The following is a 19,503-nucleotide window of genomic DNA, read 5'->3' as shown; positions in this document are numbered from 1 at the left end:
CCTGAACCATAATCTCCCCAACTGGTCTGCTCTGAGAAGTGTAGAGCTGGGGGAGCTGACCTCTGCCAGCAGGTCCCCACACAGGCAAAGGCTTTCAAATCTCCAGGGTCTCTCCTCCAAGCTACTCCGTTACTTTAATGTCTTTCTCTGATCTCTACCCCAACACATCTCATCCCCTCCCTCCTCTCTAATGCTGCCAATAGGCTCTCTCAGGACGGCCCTCTTTTTCTGTTCCTGCCCGGTGCTGGGCAGTGGTAGAACCCCATAAACGTTGATGATTATCACACTAGATAGCCTTTGCTGGAAGTTCTGGCACAGGCATGCGCCTTGATAAATACTTAACTACTTCACTGCTGCCTCAGCTTACTTACTGGGATGCCTGGAAATTCACACTTGGCTTAGAGGCAGGCTTCTGCTGGGTGTTATATCTGCAATCCCAGGAAAGCCCTATCTCCTAGGCCAGCTATCATGGTCTTGTCAAACATTTTCAAAGTGCTTTTCAGCAGACTATGTTTTGAGGCCACTTAGTCACATCTCAAAGGGAAGATGGGCCAGAACAAAAGCCAAAACTTGCTGCCCTGCCCCAAAACCCAACACTGCCACAACATATGTTTTGTAAGAAGTGTCCTACGAGTTCCAATGTATGCCTTCCAGACTTGAGTGCCTACTTTAATTTCTCTGAAACGGTTAGTTACTCTCTAAGGGTAATTTTCTAAAAGGAAAAGAGCTGAAGTTCTAAATAAGGGGCTACACTTTGAAATCACAAGTTCTTAATACACAAATAGATGTGAAAGCACTCCTACAGGATGAGGCATGCTTCTACCCGAAAATGCACAGGCATTTATCTTGTAGATCAGCTTATAACCACTCGGGTCTCATTCTTTGCTAGCCTGGACTTGAGAATGCACTTAAGATCAGCTGTAAAAATGCAGAAGTTAATTTAACTTCCTCCTATGTGCCACACTGCTCAAAAAAGCACCCGGCAATCACCCAAAATAAGACTCTGAGCTGATTCGCTTGAACATTTGAAATGCAAAGGAACTGGTAAGCCAGGCTGAAGAGAGAAGCAAGTTTGCTTAAAATATAAGCAAGGGCAGCCCCTGGCAGGAAACAGTAGCTACTGCTCACTGTATGCGCTGCTTCAAGGAAAGTCCTACTCTGTTTTACAGATACAATCTGTGGCCTTAAAAAAGAGACAGGAGACACAATATACTCAATTTAAGCAGTGGGTTAGAAGTGTTGTTTTTTTAATGCCTCCAAGCCAGAAGTTCATCATGACCACTTAGAATTTCCCCTCCACCAATCCTCTCCCATTGGTGGATCTCCAGGTACTTACTTTCCTATTCCTTCCTAGTTCCCAGCTCCCCAGAAACAGTTTGCACTTATTTCCTCAACTGTGCAATCAAGAAGTGAAGCCCCATGCTCACAGAGGGGGAAATGAGGCAAAGGAAGAGGCCGCAGGCCACCAAAAATTAGAAGCTAAACCCAATTTCTTGGCTCATGGTTTAAATATATTAAATATCGTATTAGAACAGCTCAGCAGCCTTGGGGGAGCTTTGCCTTCTACTGATTCTTGTGTTTGACAGAGGAGGCTGCCTTGGAAATATGTCCAAACCCTACCTTTAAAAAGACCAATGGTAAAAAAAAAAAAAAAGGTTATCTAAGAACTTTACAGACTTCAGAGGCTTTTAAGTGTGTACCTGGGCCAAGATTGCCACAGAAGAAATCACAGACCAGGGGGCCAGTATAAGAATTTAAAAGATAAACAACCAGATAAAGGCCAGTGGGTGGGGAAAGGAGAATCAGAACCTCCGAAGAGAGATAAGGAAGAGGTGTGGATGGGGGAGACTATTAGCTTCGCTGGAGAAATACGTAACAAGATGGTCAGTGTCCGTAGGGTTCAGGGAAGGGAAACGAGAGAGATCGCGGTTTTCTGGCTGCAAGACTGGGTCTGCTTTCAGTCGTCCCTCCCGTTCCCGGGGACGAGGAGGTGGGGGTGGGGAGCGAGCAGGCTGGTGGTGACCTGGGCCTGCATCTTCCTCCCTCCTCCTGTCCCGGGAATTCCTGAAAACTCCTTCCGCCTCAACCCCAAACGGGCTCCCTTCGGGTTCAGAACAATGCCGGGGAACACAGAGGGAAGGGGACCCCGGCTCGCTCCAGAGGGCAGTAGGCTCCTCCGGCGACAGCTGCGGCCCAAGCTGCCCTCGCGTCCCACAGGTCCCCGGCCCCAATTCAGCACGCGCACTCCTGTCCACTCACTGCTTCCGCATCCCTCCTCCCGGCCTCTCCCCGCGCATCTCTGCCCCTCACCCCACCGCGCCCAGTCGCCTCCCACGTCTACTCCGCCGGGCAGTCCCCGCACGCGGCCAGGTGCCCATCTCTCTCCTCCAGGCCTGGGGGGCTGCAGGACGCTGGGGACGAGCGGGGGTCAACTCTACCTCCCCCGCCACCCACCGGCCCCGGGCGCGCGCTCACCCGGCGGCCGCGTTCTCGAACTTGAGCGCGAGCGTCTCCTCGATGATGCGGTTGTTCACCTCCAGCAGGATCATGGCGGCGGCTGCCCCGGGCAGGGGAAGGAGAAACAAGGGCAGGTGAGGGTGGGTAAGGGAGGGAAGGACGGAGGGAGCGGCCCGCGGCCACTGAGGAGGGGCCTGGGTGGGGTAGGAGGTTAGGGGAGAAGGGGAGAGGGGCCGGGCTGGGGGAAGGGGAGGACGCGCGCGCTGGCCCGCGCACGCCCTGACTGTGGAGACACCCACCACCCGACCGACCTGGCCCCCGAAGCCTGAACCCGCCTGCCGAGCCGCCGCCGCCGCCGCTGCCGCCTCACCGACAAGCCCGGTCCCCGCCCAGCCCCCGGCTCCAGCCGGCCACTTCCGCTCTCACACCCACTTCCGCTCGCCGCCCGGACGCGCGGCCCCGCGGCGCCATTTCCGCTCCGACCCCTCGTGCGCGCGCACGCAGGCACGCCGGGGCATGGAGGCCGCGCTTGCGCATGCGCGGTGTCGTCCTCGACTCCACTTTCCCACAGACCTGCTCACTTCCAGCCCCTGCGACTGTGGTTCGCAGGCAATCGGCTTTCCCCAAGGCCTGGCTGCCTGTCCAGAGCCTCCCTCGCGCTCGTCCCAGAGGTTCAGCTTCACCCTTCCTTCTTGTCATTTCCGAGACTCTGCAAGAAGCTCGCCCTCGTCGTCTCCTAGCTGGCTTCTTTGCGCTCCGCTTGTTGGTTGTGGGTGTGCCCCTTCCTCATCCCACTCCTGTGGCTCTCCAGCGGCACCACCACGCCTTAATTTCTCCAACAGATATTTAGCGGGCTCCAGCTCTGTGCTGAGGACACGGGCGCACATGAAATAGGCGAGGTCCTGCCCTCGTGGAGCGTATAGGCTGGTAGAGGAAACTGACTACAAACTCTCAATTATGTTTATGTAACTGCAAGTTGTTAAGAGGGCAGCGAAGGAAAGGCACGAGAAGTCACCCTGGTGAATAGGCCTCTGGGTTACTGTCATGCCTCCACTTCTGTGCCTTGGGAGCTGCCTCCCGATCCCCGAAGGTGATTTCTCTGCCTTTGAAACCTTTACCTTCCAGTATTTCTGCCAGAGACGTACCTTCTTACTCATCTGCGTGCAGTCTGAACTCAATTGGTACCACATCTGCACCTTCAGCCTGTGTGCCTTGTGTTACACGCCATGGATAAGGTTCAAGACATTGCAGATCCCCCCAGTGATGTGCTAACGTTTCAACATTATTGAGCTAAAATAACGCAGATACATAATTTTAAAATATATACATATGGTAATAGGCTTGTAATGAAAAAAGCAGTTCCCTGGCCTTAGAGGCAATATCCTCTACTCTTTTACATATTCATCAGAATAAATGCTACGAATTCTTGGTTTGTTAATTTTAAGGATTGTCTGTTGACTCCTGCCGTGATAGATAAGAACAAGACGCTATCACTTCTGTTCCCCACTTCCGCATAGTGATATAACATGTTTTGGTTAAACCAGTAATCAGTAATAATTTAAATTATTATGTATGTAAATATTGTTTACCAGTGAGCCAAGAAGTGGACCACAACCATACCTTCTTCCTTCTACAGCCCTTCATTTTTCTTAGACTTAATTATTGCCTTTTTTTCCTCTCACTTGTCAATTTTCTATATTTTCCTACAGTTGACTGCCCTCTACCCCACAAGTGCTCTAAGACTGTCAAAAAGACTAGCAATGTTTTCCATTTACCTGACAGATAAAAATGGAAAGCAATAGGATGGAGTATATGAGGAAGCCATTTGGTATAAACCTAATTCGGCCTGACTGTTTTTTCCCAAAGGGCCTGACTGTGGCTATTGAGCACGCATTGTATATCTGCTTAGACATTTCCTATGACCAGAACAAAGGCACTTGAGATAAAGGTGCAACTTCCCTCCCCCTCCCACATTGGCATTTCCTTAGGGATAAGCATCTTTCCTTAGGCTAGGAACTGATTGCTGCACTCACCTTTGACCACCCAGCTCACCTGTGACCACTCAGCTGGAGACAACAGACTGCCACCCTGCTGTGTTCACTGAGACAGAAGACCTACCTGCTATTTCCATCAATCGCTGTGCCGACAGAGCAGTCTTGTGACTATTGTAAAAGGGACATTTCAATCCTATGTGAAACATCCTCTCTGGGGGTATATAACCACCCTGTGCACCCCACTTCTTTGGTGCCCTTTCTTCCTTCAGGAAGAAAGGCCCCGGGCCATGGTCCTCAGATTTCAGCTGAGAATAAACTCACCCAAATTTTCATTTATAGATTGGTTATGGATTATTTTCGTCAACATACTCAAATACGTAAGTTCCACTTTTTCTCTAGAGTCTTTGTCCCAGAGCTGTCCTTCCTCTTGTTTCAATCTAGATTGATTGCTCTCTAGACTTGCTGTACATTTGTCATTCTGGGATTTTCCTTCATGGCTATTCTGGGCTGGTTCTGCCCATTTCCTGGATCCCATGTCTTCCTCTTTCTTGGTTTACTTCTTTGCTTTGCTAAAGCACCTCCTTTAGTAACTTCCTAAGGAAGGGAGATAGGGAATATGTTGTTGGAATCTCTGCATATTTAAAAATATCTAAATTCTATTCTAACACTTGATTTGTGGCTGGGCTGGTTATTGACTTCAAGTTTGAAAATAATTTTCCCTGGGGCTGGCCCCATGGCTGAGTAGTTAAGTTCACAGGCTCAACTTCAGTGGCCCAGGGTTTTGCCAGTTTGGATCCTGGGTGCATACATGGCGCCCCTCATCAAGCCATGCTGAGGCGGCGTCCCACATAGCACAACCAGAGGCACTCACAACTGGAATCTGCAGCTATGTACTGGAGGGCTTTGGGGAGAAGAAGAAAAAAAAGAAGAAGATTAGCAAAAGTTGTTAGCTCAGATGCCAATCTTTTTTTTTTTTTTTTTAAAGATTTTATTTTTTCCTTTTTCTCCCCAAAGCCCCCCGGTACATAGTTGTGTATTCTTCGTTGTGGGTTCTTCTAGTTGTGGCATGTGGGACGCTGCCTCAGCGTGGTCTGACGAGCAGTGCCATGTCCGCGCCCAGGACTCGAACCAACGAAACACTGGTCCACCTGCAGTGGAGCGCGCGACCTTAACCACTCGGCCACGGGGCCAGCCCATCAGATGCCAATCTTTATAAAAAGAAAATAATTTATTGGACCCACAACTAAAATTTACAACTATCTACTGGGGGGATTTGGGGAGGGAAAAAAAAGCAGGAAAAAAAATTTTTTCCCCTGTAATTTTGAAGGTACTCCATTTTCTTCTACCTTCCAGGGTTGCTCTTTAAAAAGCCTGATTCCTGTTCATATTCCTGATCCTTCACATGTTACATCTTCTGCATCTCTGGAAGCATTAGGATTTTCTCTTTAGACTGTTGGTTGAAAATTTTATAATGATGTGCTTTGCTTTACCTTTTTTGTACTGAGCACTCATTCAAAATGGAAACTCACGTACTTCAGTTTTGGAGGAAATTTCTTTGATTTTTTTTTTTTTTGATAACGTCTACGTTTCCTTTCTTCTCTTTCTGGAATGCCTATTATTTAGAAGTTAGACTTCTGATTTGATCCTTTACTTTTCTCCTCTATTTTTCTGTTTCTTTTTTATTTTGAATTGTGACAAAATACATGTAACAAAATTTATCATCTTAACCATTTTTTAAGCGTGCAGTTTGGTCGTGTTAAGTATATTCACGTTCTTGGGCAACCAATCTTCAAGAACTCTATTCATCCTGCAATACTGAAACTCTATACCCATTATCTGTTTGTTTTTGTTGTTCTATTTGTCTGAGATATTTCCTTGCCATTATCTTCAACCATATTAAGTTTCAGTTTTCTTATTTTTAATTCCAGAGACCTTTTTCCCCAACTGCTCCCTTCCCATGTTATTCTATTCTTGTTTTATGGATGGAAATATCTTTTGTCTTTCTGAGGATAGTATATGTTTTACAGACAGGAATATCTTCTCTCTGAGGATATGATAGTGGGTTTGTTTTAGTTTGTCTTCTACTCTCTGCTTTGATTTGTTTCTTTGGATCCCGTTTTATGCTAATTTGTTTTGGTGTCTCTCTTTTATGTTAATGGCCGTCCTCAGAAGTCTGGCTACCTTAGCAGTCTGTTCCTATTTAGGGATGAGACTCTAACAAGCTAAGTGGAAGCTGAGTGTAGGCAAGATGAGTTGACCACTGGAAAGGGACCAGCAGCATTGGCCTCCTTTGTGGGCTTTCTGGAGATGCAGAATCTCAGTCCCCACTATAAACTACAGATGCAGAATCTGCATTTTAGCAAGATCACCAGGTGATTCAAATGCACATTGTGTCGTGAGAAGCACTGGATTTGCAGCTGCACTATAAGGTGCACCCATGATGTGCTAGATTTCGTTTGGGGCATACAGATGTCAATATTGGGGGGTCTTTTCTCTAGAGAAAAGTCCTCCGGTTGTGTCTGGGGCTTATAAGCATGGCTGTGAGTATTCCCAGAGTGTGTGGGACCAGGGAGGAATGCTGACTTATACTGAATCCCGTTGTCAGCCCTCTGCTTCCCCCACCTTCCACTAGCTGGTAGAGTCGATAGAAAATGACTCTCCAGTGGTGGAGCTCGAGGAAGGGGTGCAAATGGGCTGGGTCGAGTTGGGGACCTAGAACACTGAAGGCTTTTTATACACATTTTCAACCAATCTTCCCATTTTCTTCATCTTGCTTTTGGTTTATTTCAACTCAAGACTAATAGAACAAAGATCTTTGTACCCACCATGCAGCTTTCTTGAATCTTAACATTTTGTAATTAAACTTGCTTCAGAGCTTTTTAAAAAAGTACAGTTGAAACTTCCTGTGAACCTCACCCAATTCCATCCCTTTCTCTCCTTCTTCTCCCTCTTTAGCAAAGGTACCCGTCACCCTGCATTTAGTGTTTATAGGTCCCATGCGTGTTATTACACTTTTACTATATCTGCGTGTATCCATAAACAATGTATAACATATTTTCCATGATTTTCAGCTTTTTGTTAGTAGGATCATCCTGTACATCTGCTTTTGAAACTTGTTTCTTTTAGTCAACATTCTGTTTTTGAGATTGACCCACGCTGTTACATGTAGCTATTTTACCTGTGATGTAGCTCCAATGTATGATTATACATTATGGTTATCAAGATATTTATCCATTCTCCTGTTGAAGGACACTTAAGTTCTTTCCCATATTTTTGCTGTTACAAGTGCTGGTGCTTGTAATAGCCAAGTGTACAGGTGTGAAGGTGTTTTTAGGGTATGTTGCTAGGAATGTAACTGCTGAGATGTGGGCTACAGACATCTTCAACTTTGTTCGATGTTGCCAAATTGCTCTCCAGAGTAGTTGTACCAATTTATACTTCACTAGCAATGTAGGAGGTTCTCATTCTTCCCGGTCCTTGCTAGCACTTGGCATTGTCAGACTTTGAAATGGATGGATATGAAAAAAATATATCTGATTGATTTTAAAATAAGAATTAGCCAGGCAGATAGAGAGGCGTGTATGAAGGCCTAGAGGCAAGAGAACATGACATCTTGTAGAAAGTGAAAGCAGACTAATAAGTTGTGGGGTAGAGCTGGAGGGGAGAGGTGCCAAGAGATGGACAGCTGGAGACATCATAATAGCTAACATTTATTGAGATTGAGGATTTAGTCTGTGCTGGGTGCTGTTTTAAGAGCTTTACATGTATCATCTCATCGAATCCCTGTGACAACTCTTAAGAAGTAGGTACTAGTGTTAGTTCATTTTGTAGATGATGAAACTGAGATGCTGAGAGGCTGAAGAATGTACCCAGAGTCATATATGTGGCTGGTTATTGAGCTGAGATTCAGACTCCAACGTCATGCTCTGGACCACTATGCAATACGGGTATCTAGTGCTGAATTGGATAGTTCTGTATTTTAGTCTCCTGTGTGATAAAATCAAAGTATGAAAAACTAGACCTGACATACCATTAAAAAAAAAGACAACAGCTTCTTGATTGAAACTTCATCCTGCTGAACCCTGGTGGTCAATGTATGGAAAATGACTGTTCTACAACAGCTAGAAACTGGCTACTTTCAGTCTTAAAGACAGAGGCTGGAGGTCGTCTTGGGGTTAGGGGGCTGTCTGGCTATCCTGCGTTAATCCTCTGCGTCTACTCTCCAACCTCCTCCACCACCAGATCACTTGGGCTCCCTTGCGTTTGCGTTTTTAGTTGGCCAATAGGGAGTCCCAGCAGGAGGAGGGATGGTGGGAGGGAGGGAGAGAGAGAGGCTAATATCAGGGTATTTAAACCCCTGCTTCCTTCTCCTTGTGAGGTTGCCTCAGGCTAACTGTGTCCCTCAACCAAATGTCACTGCTCTTCTCAAGGTGGCCACCTCAGCACAACTCTTTCTTTCCTTCCAGGTCCTGATAACCACTGAGTGATATCGGCTTGAGGGCTCTTAGTCCCGGGTAACTGCACTCTCTCTCATGGTTCTCCTACATCCACACTTTTGTAAATACACTCTCTTTGAATTATCCTGTCTTGAGTAAGTCCCATCTGTTTCCTGTGGGAGCAAGACTAATATGGGGGTTGGAGAGTGATGTCATGGAAGACAGTGAAGTAGGAAGCTCCCAGAATTGGTCCATTCACTGAAGCAACTATTGAACTGGCAAGAACCGTGAGAATCAACTCTGTGGAACTCTGGAGTCTACTGGGACACTCGCAACAGCCAGGGGAGTACTTGAGGAAGAAAGATGCTGGTGGCCTTTGGTGAATCTTAGTGTTTTATGGAGCAGCTACCATCCCCCATCCCTGCAGCAGGTAGTCATGTGGATGGTGGTCCATCTCCCCACTGTGGCTCACTGATGCAAGGGGGAGCAGTAGGAACCTTGTCCTCCAAAACTCAGGGTTGTATGTTTTGACCTGGCTGGAAGTTTGCTAATGGGTAGGCACAGAGGCTGGCCATTGTTTTAACCCCCCCAGGCTGGGCTGAAGTGGCTTCTCCAGTGGTGTCAGTTGAGGAGATTTAAAGAGACAGAACACCCTTTTTCTTTTTTTTAAAAAAAATTTTCCTTTTCGTTCTTTTCCTTTCTTTTTTTCCTTTTTGGATACAAGCATATAAGGAAATCTCTGTCAGGTCACTGTGGTTGACCGCAGAGATAACAGAACAAGACTTCAGTGATCAGACACAACTAAGAATATAGTCTTTGCAAAAATAGTTTGGAAAATGCACTAAATAAACAGATGACTGCAGCCTTCAAGCAATAACAATAATCCATGTGTGGGGTAGGATATGATTTCCAGAGTTACCACTTTAACGTTCAAAATGCCCAATTCTCATAGAGAATTATGAAGTACACAAAGAAACAGGAAAGTATGGCTCATTCACAGTGAAGAAGAAGGCGGTGGGGGGGGGGAGAGAAAAGGAGGGAGGTGAGGAGGAGGAAAGAGAAATTTCTAGAAACCATCCCTGAGGAAACCCAGGCATTGGATTTACTAGAAAAATACTTGAATAAGCTGTCTTAAATATACATGAATTGCTGAAGGAAACCATGGACAAATAACTAAAGGAAATCAGGAGAATGATGTATTAACAAGCATAGGATATCAATAAAGAGATAAAAATTGGAGGCCAGGGGCTGGCCCCGTGGTCGAGTGGTTGGGTTCACGCACTCCACTGCAGGAGGCCCAGTGTTTCGTTGGTTTGAATCCTGGGTGCGGACATGGCGCTGCTCATCAAACCACGCTGAGGCAGCGTCCCACATACCACAACTAGAAGGACCCACAGCGAAGAATATGCAACTGTGTGCTGGGGGGCTTTGGGGAGAAAAAGGAAAAAAAAAATAAAATCTTAAAAAAAAAATTGGAGGCCAGCCCAGTGGCACAGTGGTTAAGTGCGCACATTCTGCTTCAGCGGCCTGGGGTTCACTGGTTCAGATCCTGGGTGTGGACACAGCACCACTTGGCAAACCATGCTGTGGTAGGCATCCCACATATAAAGTAGAGGAAGATGGGCATGGATGTTAGCTCAGGGCCAGTCTTCCTCAGCAAAAAGAGGAGGATTGGCAGCAGTTGTTAGCTCAGGGCTAATCTTGCTAAATAAATAAATAAATACATAAATAAATACATAAATAAAGAGATAAAAATTATAAATAGGAACCAAATAGAAATTCTTGACTTGAAAAGTACAAAAGAGGTTCATCAGCAGATTTGAGTAGACAGAATAAATAATCAGTGAACTTGAAGATAGGGTAAATTAAAATGACCTAGTTTGAGGAGCAGAAAGCAAAAGAATGAAGAGAAATGAGCAGAGTCTAAGGGAATATGGGGCACCATCAAGTGTATCAAGATGCATGTTATGGGAGTTCCAGAAGAAAAGAGAGAAAGGGCCAGAAAAAAACATTTGAAGAAATAATGGCCACAAACTTCCCAAATTTGATGAAAGACATGAATATACACATCTAGTGATCTCAAAGCAGGATAACTCAGAGATCCACACTGAAATACATTATAATCAAACTGTTGAAAGCTAAAGACAAGGAAACTCTTTTCTTTTTAAGATTGGCACCTGGGCTAACAACTGTTGCCAATCTTTTTTATTTTTTCTGCTTTATCTCCCCAAACCCCACCCTGTACATAGTTGTATATCTTAGTTGCAGGTCCTTCTAGTTGTGGGATGTGGGACACCGCCTCAATGTGGCCTGATGAGCAGTGCCATGTCTGCACCCAGGATCCGAACCCTGGGCTGCCGCAGCAGAGCACATGAACTTAACCACTCGGCCACGGAGCCGGCCCCCACAAAGAAACTTTTGAAAGCAGCAAGAGAGACATGGCTTGTCATTTATAAGGGATCCTCAATAAGATTAACAGCAGATTTCTTATCAGAAACCATAGAGACCAGAAGGCAGTGGGATGATATCTCTAAAGTGCTGAAAGAAAAAACTATCAACCAAGAATTCCATATCCAGCAAAACTATCCTTCAAAAGTAAAGGAAAAATTAAGACATTCCAAGATAAACAAAAACTATTGGAGTTCATTCCTAGCAGACCTACCCCACAAGAAATGCTAACAAGAGTCCTTCAGACTGAAATGAAAGGAAGCTAGATGATAACTTGAAGTATTACAAAGAAATAAAGATCACTGGTAAAAATAACTACATAGATAAATGTAAAAGCTAGTATTATTGTATTTTTGAATGTGACTCTTTTTATTTCCTATATAATTTAAAAGCTAAATGTGTAGAACAATAATTATAAATCTATGTTAGTGGTCACACAATGTATATAGATGTAATTTGTGACAATAACAAGATAAAAGGGGGATGGAGCTGGATAGGAGCAGAGTTAATATATGCTATTGAAGTACGTTGGAATCAATTCAAACTAGGTTTTTATAAATTTAAGATGTCAATTGTAATCCCCAGGGTAACTACTGAGATAATAACTAAAAAGTATATGGAAAAGGAAATGAAGAAGGGATCACAATGTACACTAGAAAAATCAATCAAACACAAAATTAGGTAGTATTCAAGGAAATAAAGAACAAAAAAGATATGCTATATAGAAAACAACACAATGGTAGAAGTAAGTCCTTCATTATCAGTAATGATTTTACATGTAAATGCATTAAATGTATTTTATTAAAAGACAGAAATTTGCCTAATGAATAAAAAAACAAGGGACTCATTTTAGACCCAAAGGCACAAATAGGTTGAAAGAATGGAAAAAGAGGGGCTGGCCCAGTGGTACAGTGGTTAAGTGTGCATGTTCCGCTTCAGTGGCCCAGGGATTGCTGGTTTGGGTCCCAGGTGTGGACCTACGCACCGCTTGTCAAGCCATGCTGTGGCAGGTGTCCCACATAAAATAGAGGTAGATGGGCATGGATGTTAGCTCAGGACCAGTCTTCCTCAGCAAAAAGAGGAGGCTTGGTGGCAGATGTTAGCTCAGGGCTAATCTACCTCAAAAAAAAAAAAAAAGGAAAAAGATATTCTATGAAAATGGTAACCAAAAGAGAGCTGAGGTGGCTATATTGACATCAGTAAAAATAGATTTTAGTTAAAAGTTGTTACAAGAGATAAAGAACGACATTATATACTTATAAAAGGGTCAATTCATTAAGAAGATATAACAATTATGAATATATACACACCAAACAACAGAGCCCCAAAGTATATGAAGCAAATACTGACAGAACTGAAGGGAGAAATAGACGGTCTACAATAATAGTTGGAGTTGGACATCAAAATCCCACTTTCAATAGTGAATTGAACATCTAGACAGCAGCAGATCAATAAGGAAGTAGAGAACTTGAAGAACACTATTAACCAACTAAACCTAACACGCATATATAGAACACCCCACCCAACAACAGCAAAACATACATTCTTCTCAAGTGTACGTGGAACATTCTCTAGGATAAGCATATGTTAGGCCATAGAAAAATCTCAATACATTCTAAAAGATTGAAATCGTACAAAATATTTCCTCCAACCACTAGAGAATGAAGCTAGAAATCAGTAACAGAGGAAAACTGGAAAATTCATGAATGCATGGAAATTGAACAACACACTCTTTAACAATGAATACATCAAAGAAGAAATCACTAGGGAACTTAGAAAATACTTTGAGAAGAAAGGAAATGAAAATACAATATACCAAAACTTATGGGATGCAGTGAAAGCAGTGCTTGGAGGGAACTTTATAGTGGCAAATGCCTCCATTAAAAAAGCAGAAAGGTCTCAAATCAACACCTTAACTTTATACCTTTGGGAACTAGAAAAAGAAGAGTGAACTAAATCCAAAGCTGGCAAAGGGAAGGAAATGAGAAAGTTTAGAGCATTGGCAAATGAAATAGAGAACAGAAAGACATTAGAGAGAACCAATGAAGCCAAAAGAATTGTTCTTTTCTATGAAAAGATCAACAAAATTGACAAACTTCTAGCTCGACTGACTAAGAAAAAGAAGAGAGAAGATACAAATAACTAAAATCAGAAATTAAAATGGGGGACCTTAAAGAAATTAAAAGGATTATAAGAGAGGCTGGCCCCATGTCTGAGTGATTAAGTTCATGTGCTCTGCTTCAGTGGCTCAGGGTTTTGCTGGTTGGATTGTGGGCTCGAACCTAGCACCGCTCATCAAGCCATGCTGAGACAGTCCCACATAGCAGAGCCAGAAGGACCTACAACTAGAATATACAACTATGTACTGGGGGGGCTTTGGGGAGAAGAAGGAAAAAAAAAAAAGAAGATTGGCAAGAGATGTTAGCTCAGGTGCCTATCTTAAAAAATAAAAAAGGATTATAAGAAAATATTATTAACAATTGTATGCCAACAAATTAGATAATACAAATGAAGTGAACAAATTCTTAGAAACACACAAATTACCAAAACTCACTCAAGAAGAAATAGAAAATATCAACAGATTTTAAAAAAGTGAAGATATTGAATCAGTAGTCAAAAACCTTCCAAGAAAGAAAAGTCCAGGACCAGATGGCTACACTAGTGAATTCTGCCAAACATTTACAGAAGAATTATTACCAACCCCACTTAAACTCTTCCAAGTAAAAATAGAGGAAGGAAAACTTCCTAACACATTCTGTGAAGCCAGCATCGCCCTGACATCAAAGCCAGACAAAGATAACACAAGCAAAGCAAACTACAGACCAGTATCTTTTATGAATATGGATAGAAAAATCCTCAACAAAATACTAGCAAACCAAACCCAACAATATATTAAAAGGATTATATATCATGATCAAGTGGCATTTATCCCAGGAATGCAGAGTGGTTCAACTAAGAAAATCAATCAATGTAATACACCACATTAATAGAATGAAGGAAAAGGTGCACAAAGGGCATTTGACAAAATTCAACTCCTTTTCATGATAAAAATATTCAGAAAATTTGGAATAAAAGGGAACTTCCTTACAATGATAATGCACATTCACAAAAAAACCCCGCAACTAACATCATACTCAGTGGTGAAAGACTAAAAGCTTTGCCCCTCAGATAAGGAACAAGAAAAAGATGTTTGGTTTCACCACTTCTATTCAGCATTGTGCTGGGAGTCCTAGCCAGAGCGATTAGGCAATAAAAATAAGTAAAAGCATCCAAATTGGAAAATGAGAATGAAACTATCTCTATTTGCAGATGACATGATTCTATATTTTTAAAAATCCCATAGAATCTGCACCAAAAAAGCCTACTAGAGCTAATAAATGAATTCAGCAAAGTTTTAGGGTGTAAGATTAATACACAAAAACCAGTTATGTTTCTATACACCAGCAATGAGCAGTCTGCAAAGGAAATTAAGAGAACAATTCTACTTACAATAGCATCTAAAAAATAAATTACCTAGAAATAAGTATAACCAAAGAGCTGAAAAATTTGTACGCTAAAATCTATAAAACACTGCTAAAAGAAATTAAAGACGACCTAAATCAATGGAAAGGCAGTCCATGTTCATGAATTGGAAAACAATATTGTTAAGATGGCTATATTCCCCAAAGGAATCTACAGATTGAGTGCAATCCCTGTCACAATTCCAGTGGCCTTTTTTGCAGAAATGGAAAAGCCAATTCTCAAGTTTATAGGGAACTGCAAGGGGCCCACAATAGCCAAAGTAATATTTAAAAAGGAAAACAAAATTGGAGAACTCACACTCTCTAGGTTCAAAACTTACTACAAAGCTACAGCAATCAAAACAGTGTGGTGCTGGCATAAAGACAGAGAGGCATACACCAATGTAATAGAATTGAGAGTCCAGCAATAAACCCAGTATCTACGGCCAATTGACCTTTGATGAGGGTGCCAAGCCCATTCAACGGGGGAAAGAAGAGTCTCTCTTTAACAAATCGTGCTGGGACAATTGGATAACCACATGCAGAAGAATGAAGCTGTACCCTTACCTCCTTCCAGATACAAAAATTAATTCCAGCTGGCTCAGCAACCCGAATATAAATGCCGACACTATAAAACTATTAGAAGAAAACTTAGGTGTAAAATCTTGATGACCTCAGATTTGGCAATGGATTCTTAGACTTGACACCAAAAGCACAAGCAACCAAAGAAAAAATAAACTGTTCTTCATCAAAATTAAATAAAACTTGTGATAGACACACGCAAGCTGTACCTCCAAACCTGAGATGAGTCAGCCAAGAGCTGTCATTACGTGGAGTCAGCTGAAAGTCTGAATATGAGTAATGGGTTGGGTGGTGCTATTTACAGGAAATCGATGATTTATTTCATTATTTAAATTTTACGTGGTTTAATGTGCCTCCCCAAAAGTTATCTGTTTTGGAAGATCACATGTATTGAACCTCTTATTTTGGCATTAAAAAGTGAGGCACACTACTTTTATTGATAACCAATTTCTCATCTCTGTAGAGTAAATGTTGGGTTGAAGGCATGCCAAATTCCTCGCTTGCCAGGAGTGCTCTCATGTCTTGGCCCAGTTCTGCCGGGAGGGGCAAATGCGACTGGGGAGATCAGAGGGCTATGCTCTTTGTCTGGGTGGGAGAGGATGATAGTTTGCTCTGGGTGGAGTTGTGGAGATGGAGAGAACTGGATGATTTCAAAAATTATTCCAGTGAGGCAGTCAAAACATTCTGGTGATGCCACATTAACAAAATGAGGAATAAAAACTGCATGATCATCTCACTAGAGACAGAGAAAGCATTTGACAAGATCCAACAGCCATTTGTGATAAGAACTCTTAACAAAATGGGGATAGAAGGAAATTACCTCAATGTGAGAAAGGCCATATAGAACAAACCCACAGCCAACGTTATAGTCAATGGGGAAAAACTGAAAGCCATCCCTCTGAGAACAGGAACAAGACAAGGGTGCCACTGTCACCACTCTTATTCAACATTGTACTGGAGGTTTTGCCCAGAGCAATTAGGCAAGAAAAATGAATCCAAATAGGAAATGAAAAAGTGAAACTCTGCTTTTTTGCAGATCACATAATCTTTTTTTTTGCCTTGAGGAAGATTAGCCCTGAGCTCACATCTGCTGTCAATCCTCCTCTTTTTTTTTTTTCTGTTGCTGAGGAAGATTGGTCCTGAGCTAACATCTGCACCCATCTTCCTCTATTTTATATGTGGGATGCCTGTCATATATAAGGAGTGTGTAGATCCGTGCCCAGGATCCGAACCAGCAAACCCCGGTCCTGAGAAGAGGAGCTCTTAACCACTTAAGTCCACTAAGTAAACTTAACCACTATGCCACTGGGCTGGCCCTGACATGATCTTATATATAGAGAACCCTAAAGAATCCATTGGAAGACTACTAGAAATAATCAACAACTACAGTAAAGTTGCAGGGTACAAAATCAACTTACAAGAATCAGTTGAATTTCCATACTACAATAACTAACTAGCAGAAAGAGAACTCAAGAACATAATCCCATTTACAATTGCAGCAAAAAGAATAAAATACCTAGGAATAAATTTAACCAAGGAGGTGAAAGACCTATACAATGAAAACTATAGGACCTTATTGAAAGGAATAGATCATGACAGACAGAAATGGAAAGATATTCCATGCACATAGATCGGAAGAATAAACATAGTTAAAATGTCCATACTACCCAAATCAATCTACACATTCAGTGCAATGCCAATCAGAATCCCAATGACATCCTTCACAGAAGTAGAACAAAGAATCCTAAAATTCATACGGGGCAACAAAAGACCCTGAATAGCTAGGGCGATCGTAAGAAAGAAGAACAAAGCTGGAGGCATCACAATGCCTCACTTCAGAATGTACTACAAAGCTACAGTAATCAAAACAGCATGGTACTGGTACAAAGACAGGCATACAGATCAAAGGAACAGAATTGAAAGCCCAGAAAGAAACCCACACATCTATGGACAGCTAATCTTCAACAAAGGAGCCAAGAACATGCAATGGAGAAAAGACAGTCTCTTCGATAAATGGTGTTGGGAAAACTGGGCAGCCACACACAAAAAGATGAAAGTAGACCATTATCTTACACCATACACAAAAATAAACTCAAGATGGATCAAAGACTAGAAGGTAAGACCTGAAACCATAAAACTTCTGGAAGAAAATATAAGTAGTACACTCTTTGACACTGATCTTCAAAGGATCTTATTGAATACCATGTCTTCTCAGACAAAGGGAATAAAAGAAAAAATAAACAAATGGGACTTCATCTGATTAAGGAGCTTCTGCAAGGCAAAGGAATCCAAAATCACAACAAAAAGACAACCCACCAACTGGGAGAAAGTAATTGCAAATCATTTATCTGGCAAGAGATTAGTCTCCATTATAGATAAAGAACTCACACAACTGAACAATAAGAAAACAAACAGCCCAATCAAAAAATGGGCAGAGGAGATGAACAGATATTTCTCCAAAGAAGACATACAGATGGCCAATAGGCACATGAAAAGATACTCAACATCACTAATCATGAGAGAAATGCAAATCAAAACTACCCTAAGATATGACCTTACACCCATTAGAAAGGCTATAATCACCAAGACAAAAAACAACAAATGTTGGAGAGGGTGTGGAGAAAAGGGAACCCTCATACACTGCTGTTGGGAATACAAACAGGTGCAGCTACTGTGGAAAACACTATGGAGATTTCTCAAAAAACTAAAAATAGAACTACCATATGACCCAGCTATCCCACTACTGGGTATTTATCCAAAGAACTTAAAATCAACAATTCAAAGTGACTCATGCAACCCTGTGTTCATTGCAGCACTATTCACAATAGCTAAGACATGGAAGCAACCCAAGTGCCCATTGACCCATGATTGGATAAAGAAGATATGGTGTATATACACAATGGAATACTACTATTCAGCCCTAAAAAAAGACAAAATCGTCCCACTTGCAACAACATGGATGGATCTTGAGGGTATTATGTTAAGTGAAATAAGCCAGACAGAGAAAGACAAACACTGCATGATTTCACTCATATGTGGAAGATAAACAAACACAGGGACAAAGAGAGCACTTCAGTGGTTACCAGGAAAAGGGGACTTGGGGGAGGGCACAGGGGATGTAGGGGGGCACCTATATGGTGACAGACAAGTAATAACATACAACTGAAATTTCACAATGTTGTAAATTATTATGAACTCAAAAAAAAAAGTTCTGGTGATGGACTGGGTAGGTACTACATTAGTTTTCTATGCTGAGGAACAAATTACCACAAAATCAGCAATCTAAAATAACACCAACTTATTATCTCACAGTTTCCGTGGATCGGGAGTGTGGGCACAGCTTGACCGGGTCCTTGGCGCAGGGTCTTACCAGACTTCAATCTGGGTGCTGACTGGGGCTGTGGTTTCATCAGAGGCCCAAGTGGGGAAAGATCTGCTTCCAAGCTGCCTCAGGTTGTTGGCAGAATTCATCTCCTTGCAGTGGTTGCACTGAGGTCCCCATTTTCTTTCTGGCTGTTGGAGCACCGCCCCCCCCCCCCACCCCACCGCCGCCAAGGTTTTTAACAAGTAGGACAGCTTACTTCTTCAAAGCCAGCAAGAGAGTCTCTCTCACTTCAACCTGCAGGATGGACTCTTATAACCTAATGTAATCCCAGGCATGACATCCCGTCACCCTTGCAATATAACTCAACCTAAACATGGGGCTGACATCCTTCACTTTGGCTCTGCCTCAAGGGGAGGGGATGGCAAACTCCAGTGAGATTATGACTCATTGGAGGGGAATCCCTTTAGAGTGTGTCCCCCACAGGTGGGATATGGGAAAGTGAAGTGCCAGCTATAATGTTTAGATTTCCGGCTTGAGCAGGTGTGTGGAAATTCCGCCATTTATTGAGACAGAGAACATGGAGGAGGATGTTGCTTGAGGGAAAATCATGAGCTCAGGCGTTGACATGTCAAGTTAAGCTGCTCAAGGGCATGAACCACGCCTATTCTGTTCTTCACTCTTTATCCAGTGCCTAGTGTAGTTCCTGCCACATTGTGGGTGCTCAGTAGAATGAATGAATGAATGAAGTCTGAGACATCCAA

At 42.8% G+C, this 19,503-nt stretch overlaps 2 protein-coding genes across 4 annotated transcripts in view; one reads left to right on the top strand and one right to left on the bottom strand.

Annotated features, from left to right (window-relative positions):
* Positions 1-2,976, bottom strand: part of ARPC2 (actin related protein 2/3 complex subunit 2) — a 31,042-nt gene extending 28,066 nt beyond the window's left edge. The window contains exons 1-2 of one of the 2 annotated variants that reach the window (XM_023642321.2): positions 2,769-2,976; positions 2,476-2,557 (exon numbers count right to left, since the gene is read on the bottom strand). In XM_023642321.2, coding sequence (XP_023498089.1) covers positions 2,476-2,549 — 74 coding nt within the window. In that variant the 5' untranslated portion in view covers positions 2,550-2,557; positions 2,769-2,976. The remainder of the gene's footprint in view (positions 1-2,475; positions 2,558-2,768) is intronic. The other variant, XM_070270488.1, reaches the window with a different exon arrangement.
* LOC100058291 (C-X-C chemokine receptor type 2) overlaps positions 2,493-19,503 on the top strand; it is a 38,836-nt gene continuing 21,825 nt past the window's right edge. Inside the window, exon 1 of one of the 2 annotated variants that reach the window (XM_070270486.1) lies at positions 2,493-2,591. The gene's annotated coding sequence lies outside the window, so the exon portion shown is untranslated. The remainder of the gene's footprint in view (positions 2,592-19,503) is intronic. The other variant, XM_070270487.1, reaches the window with a different exon arrangement.

The sequence above is a fragment of the Equus caballus genome, chromosome 6, assembly GCF_041296265.1.
Source record: "Equus caballus isolate H_3958 breed thoroughbred chromosome 6, TB-T2T, whole genome shotgun sequence".
In the NCBI taxonomy this organism is placed as follows: Eukaryota; Metazoa; Chordata; class Mammalia; order Perissodactyla; family Equidae; genus Equus; species Equus caballus.
The sequence above is the reverse complement of the archived record's forward strand: the minus strand, read 5'-3'. Positions and strand labels throughout refer to the sequence as shown.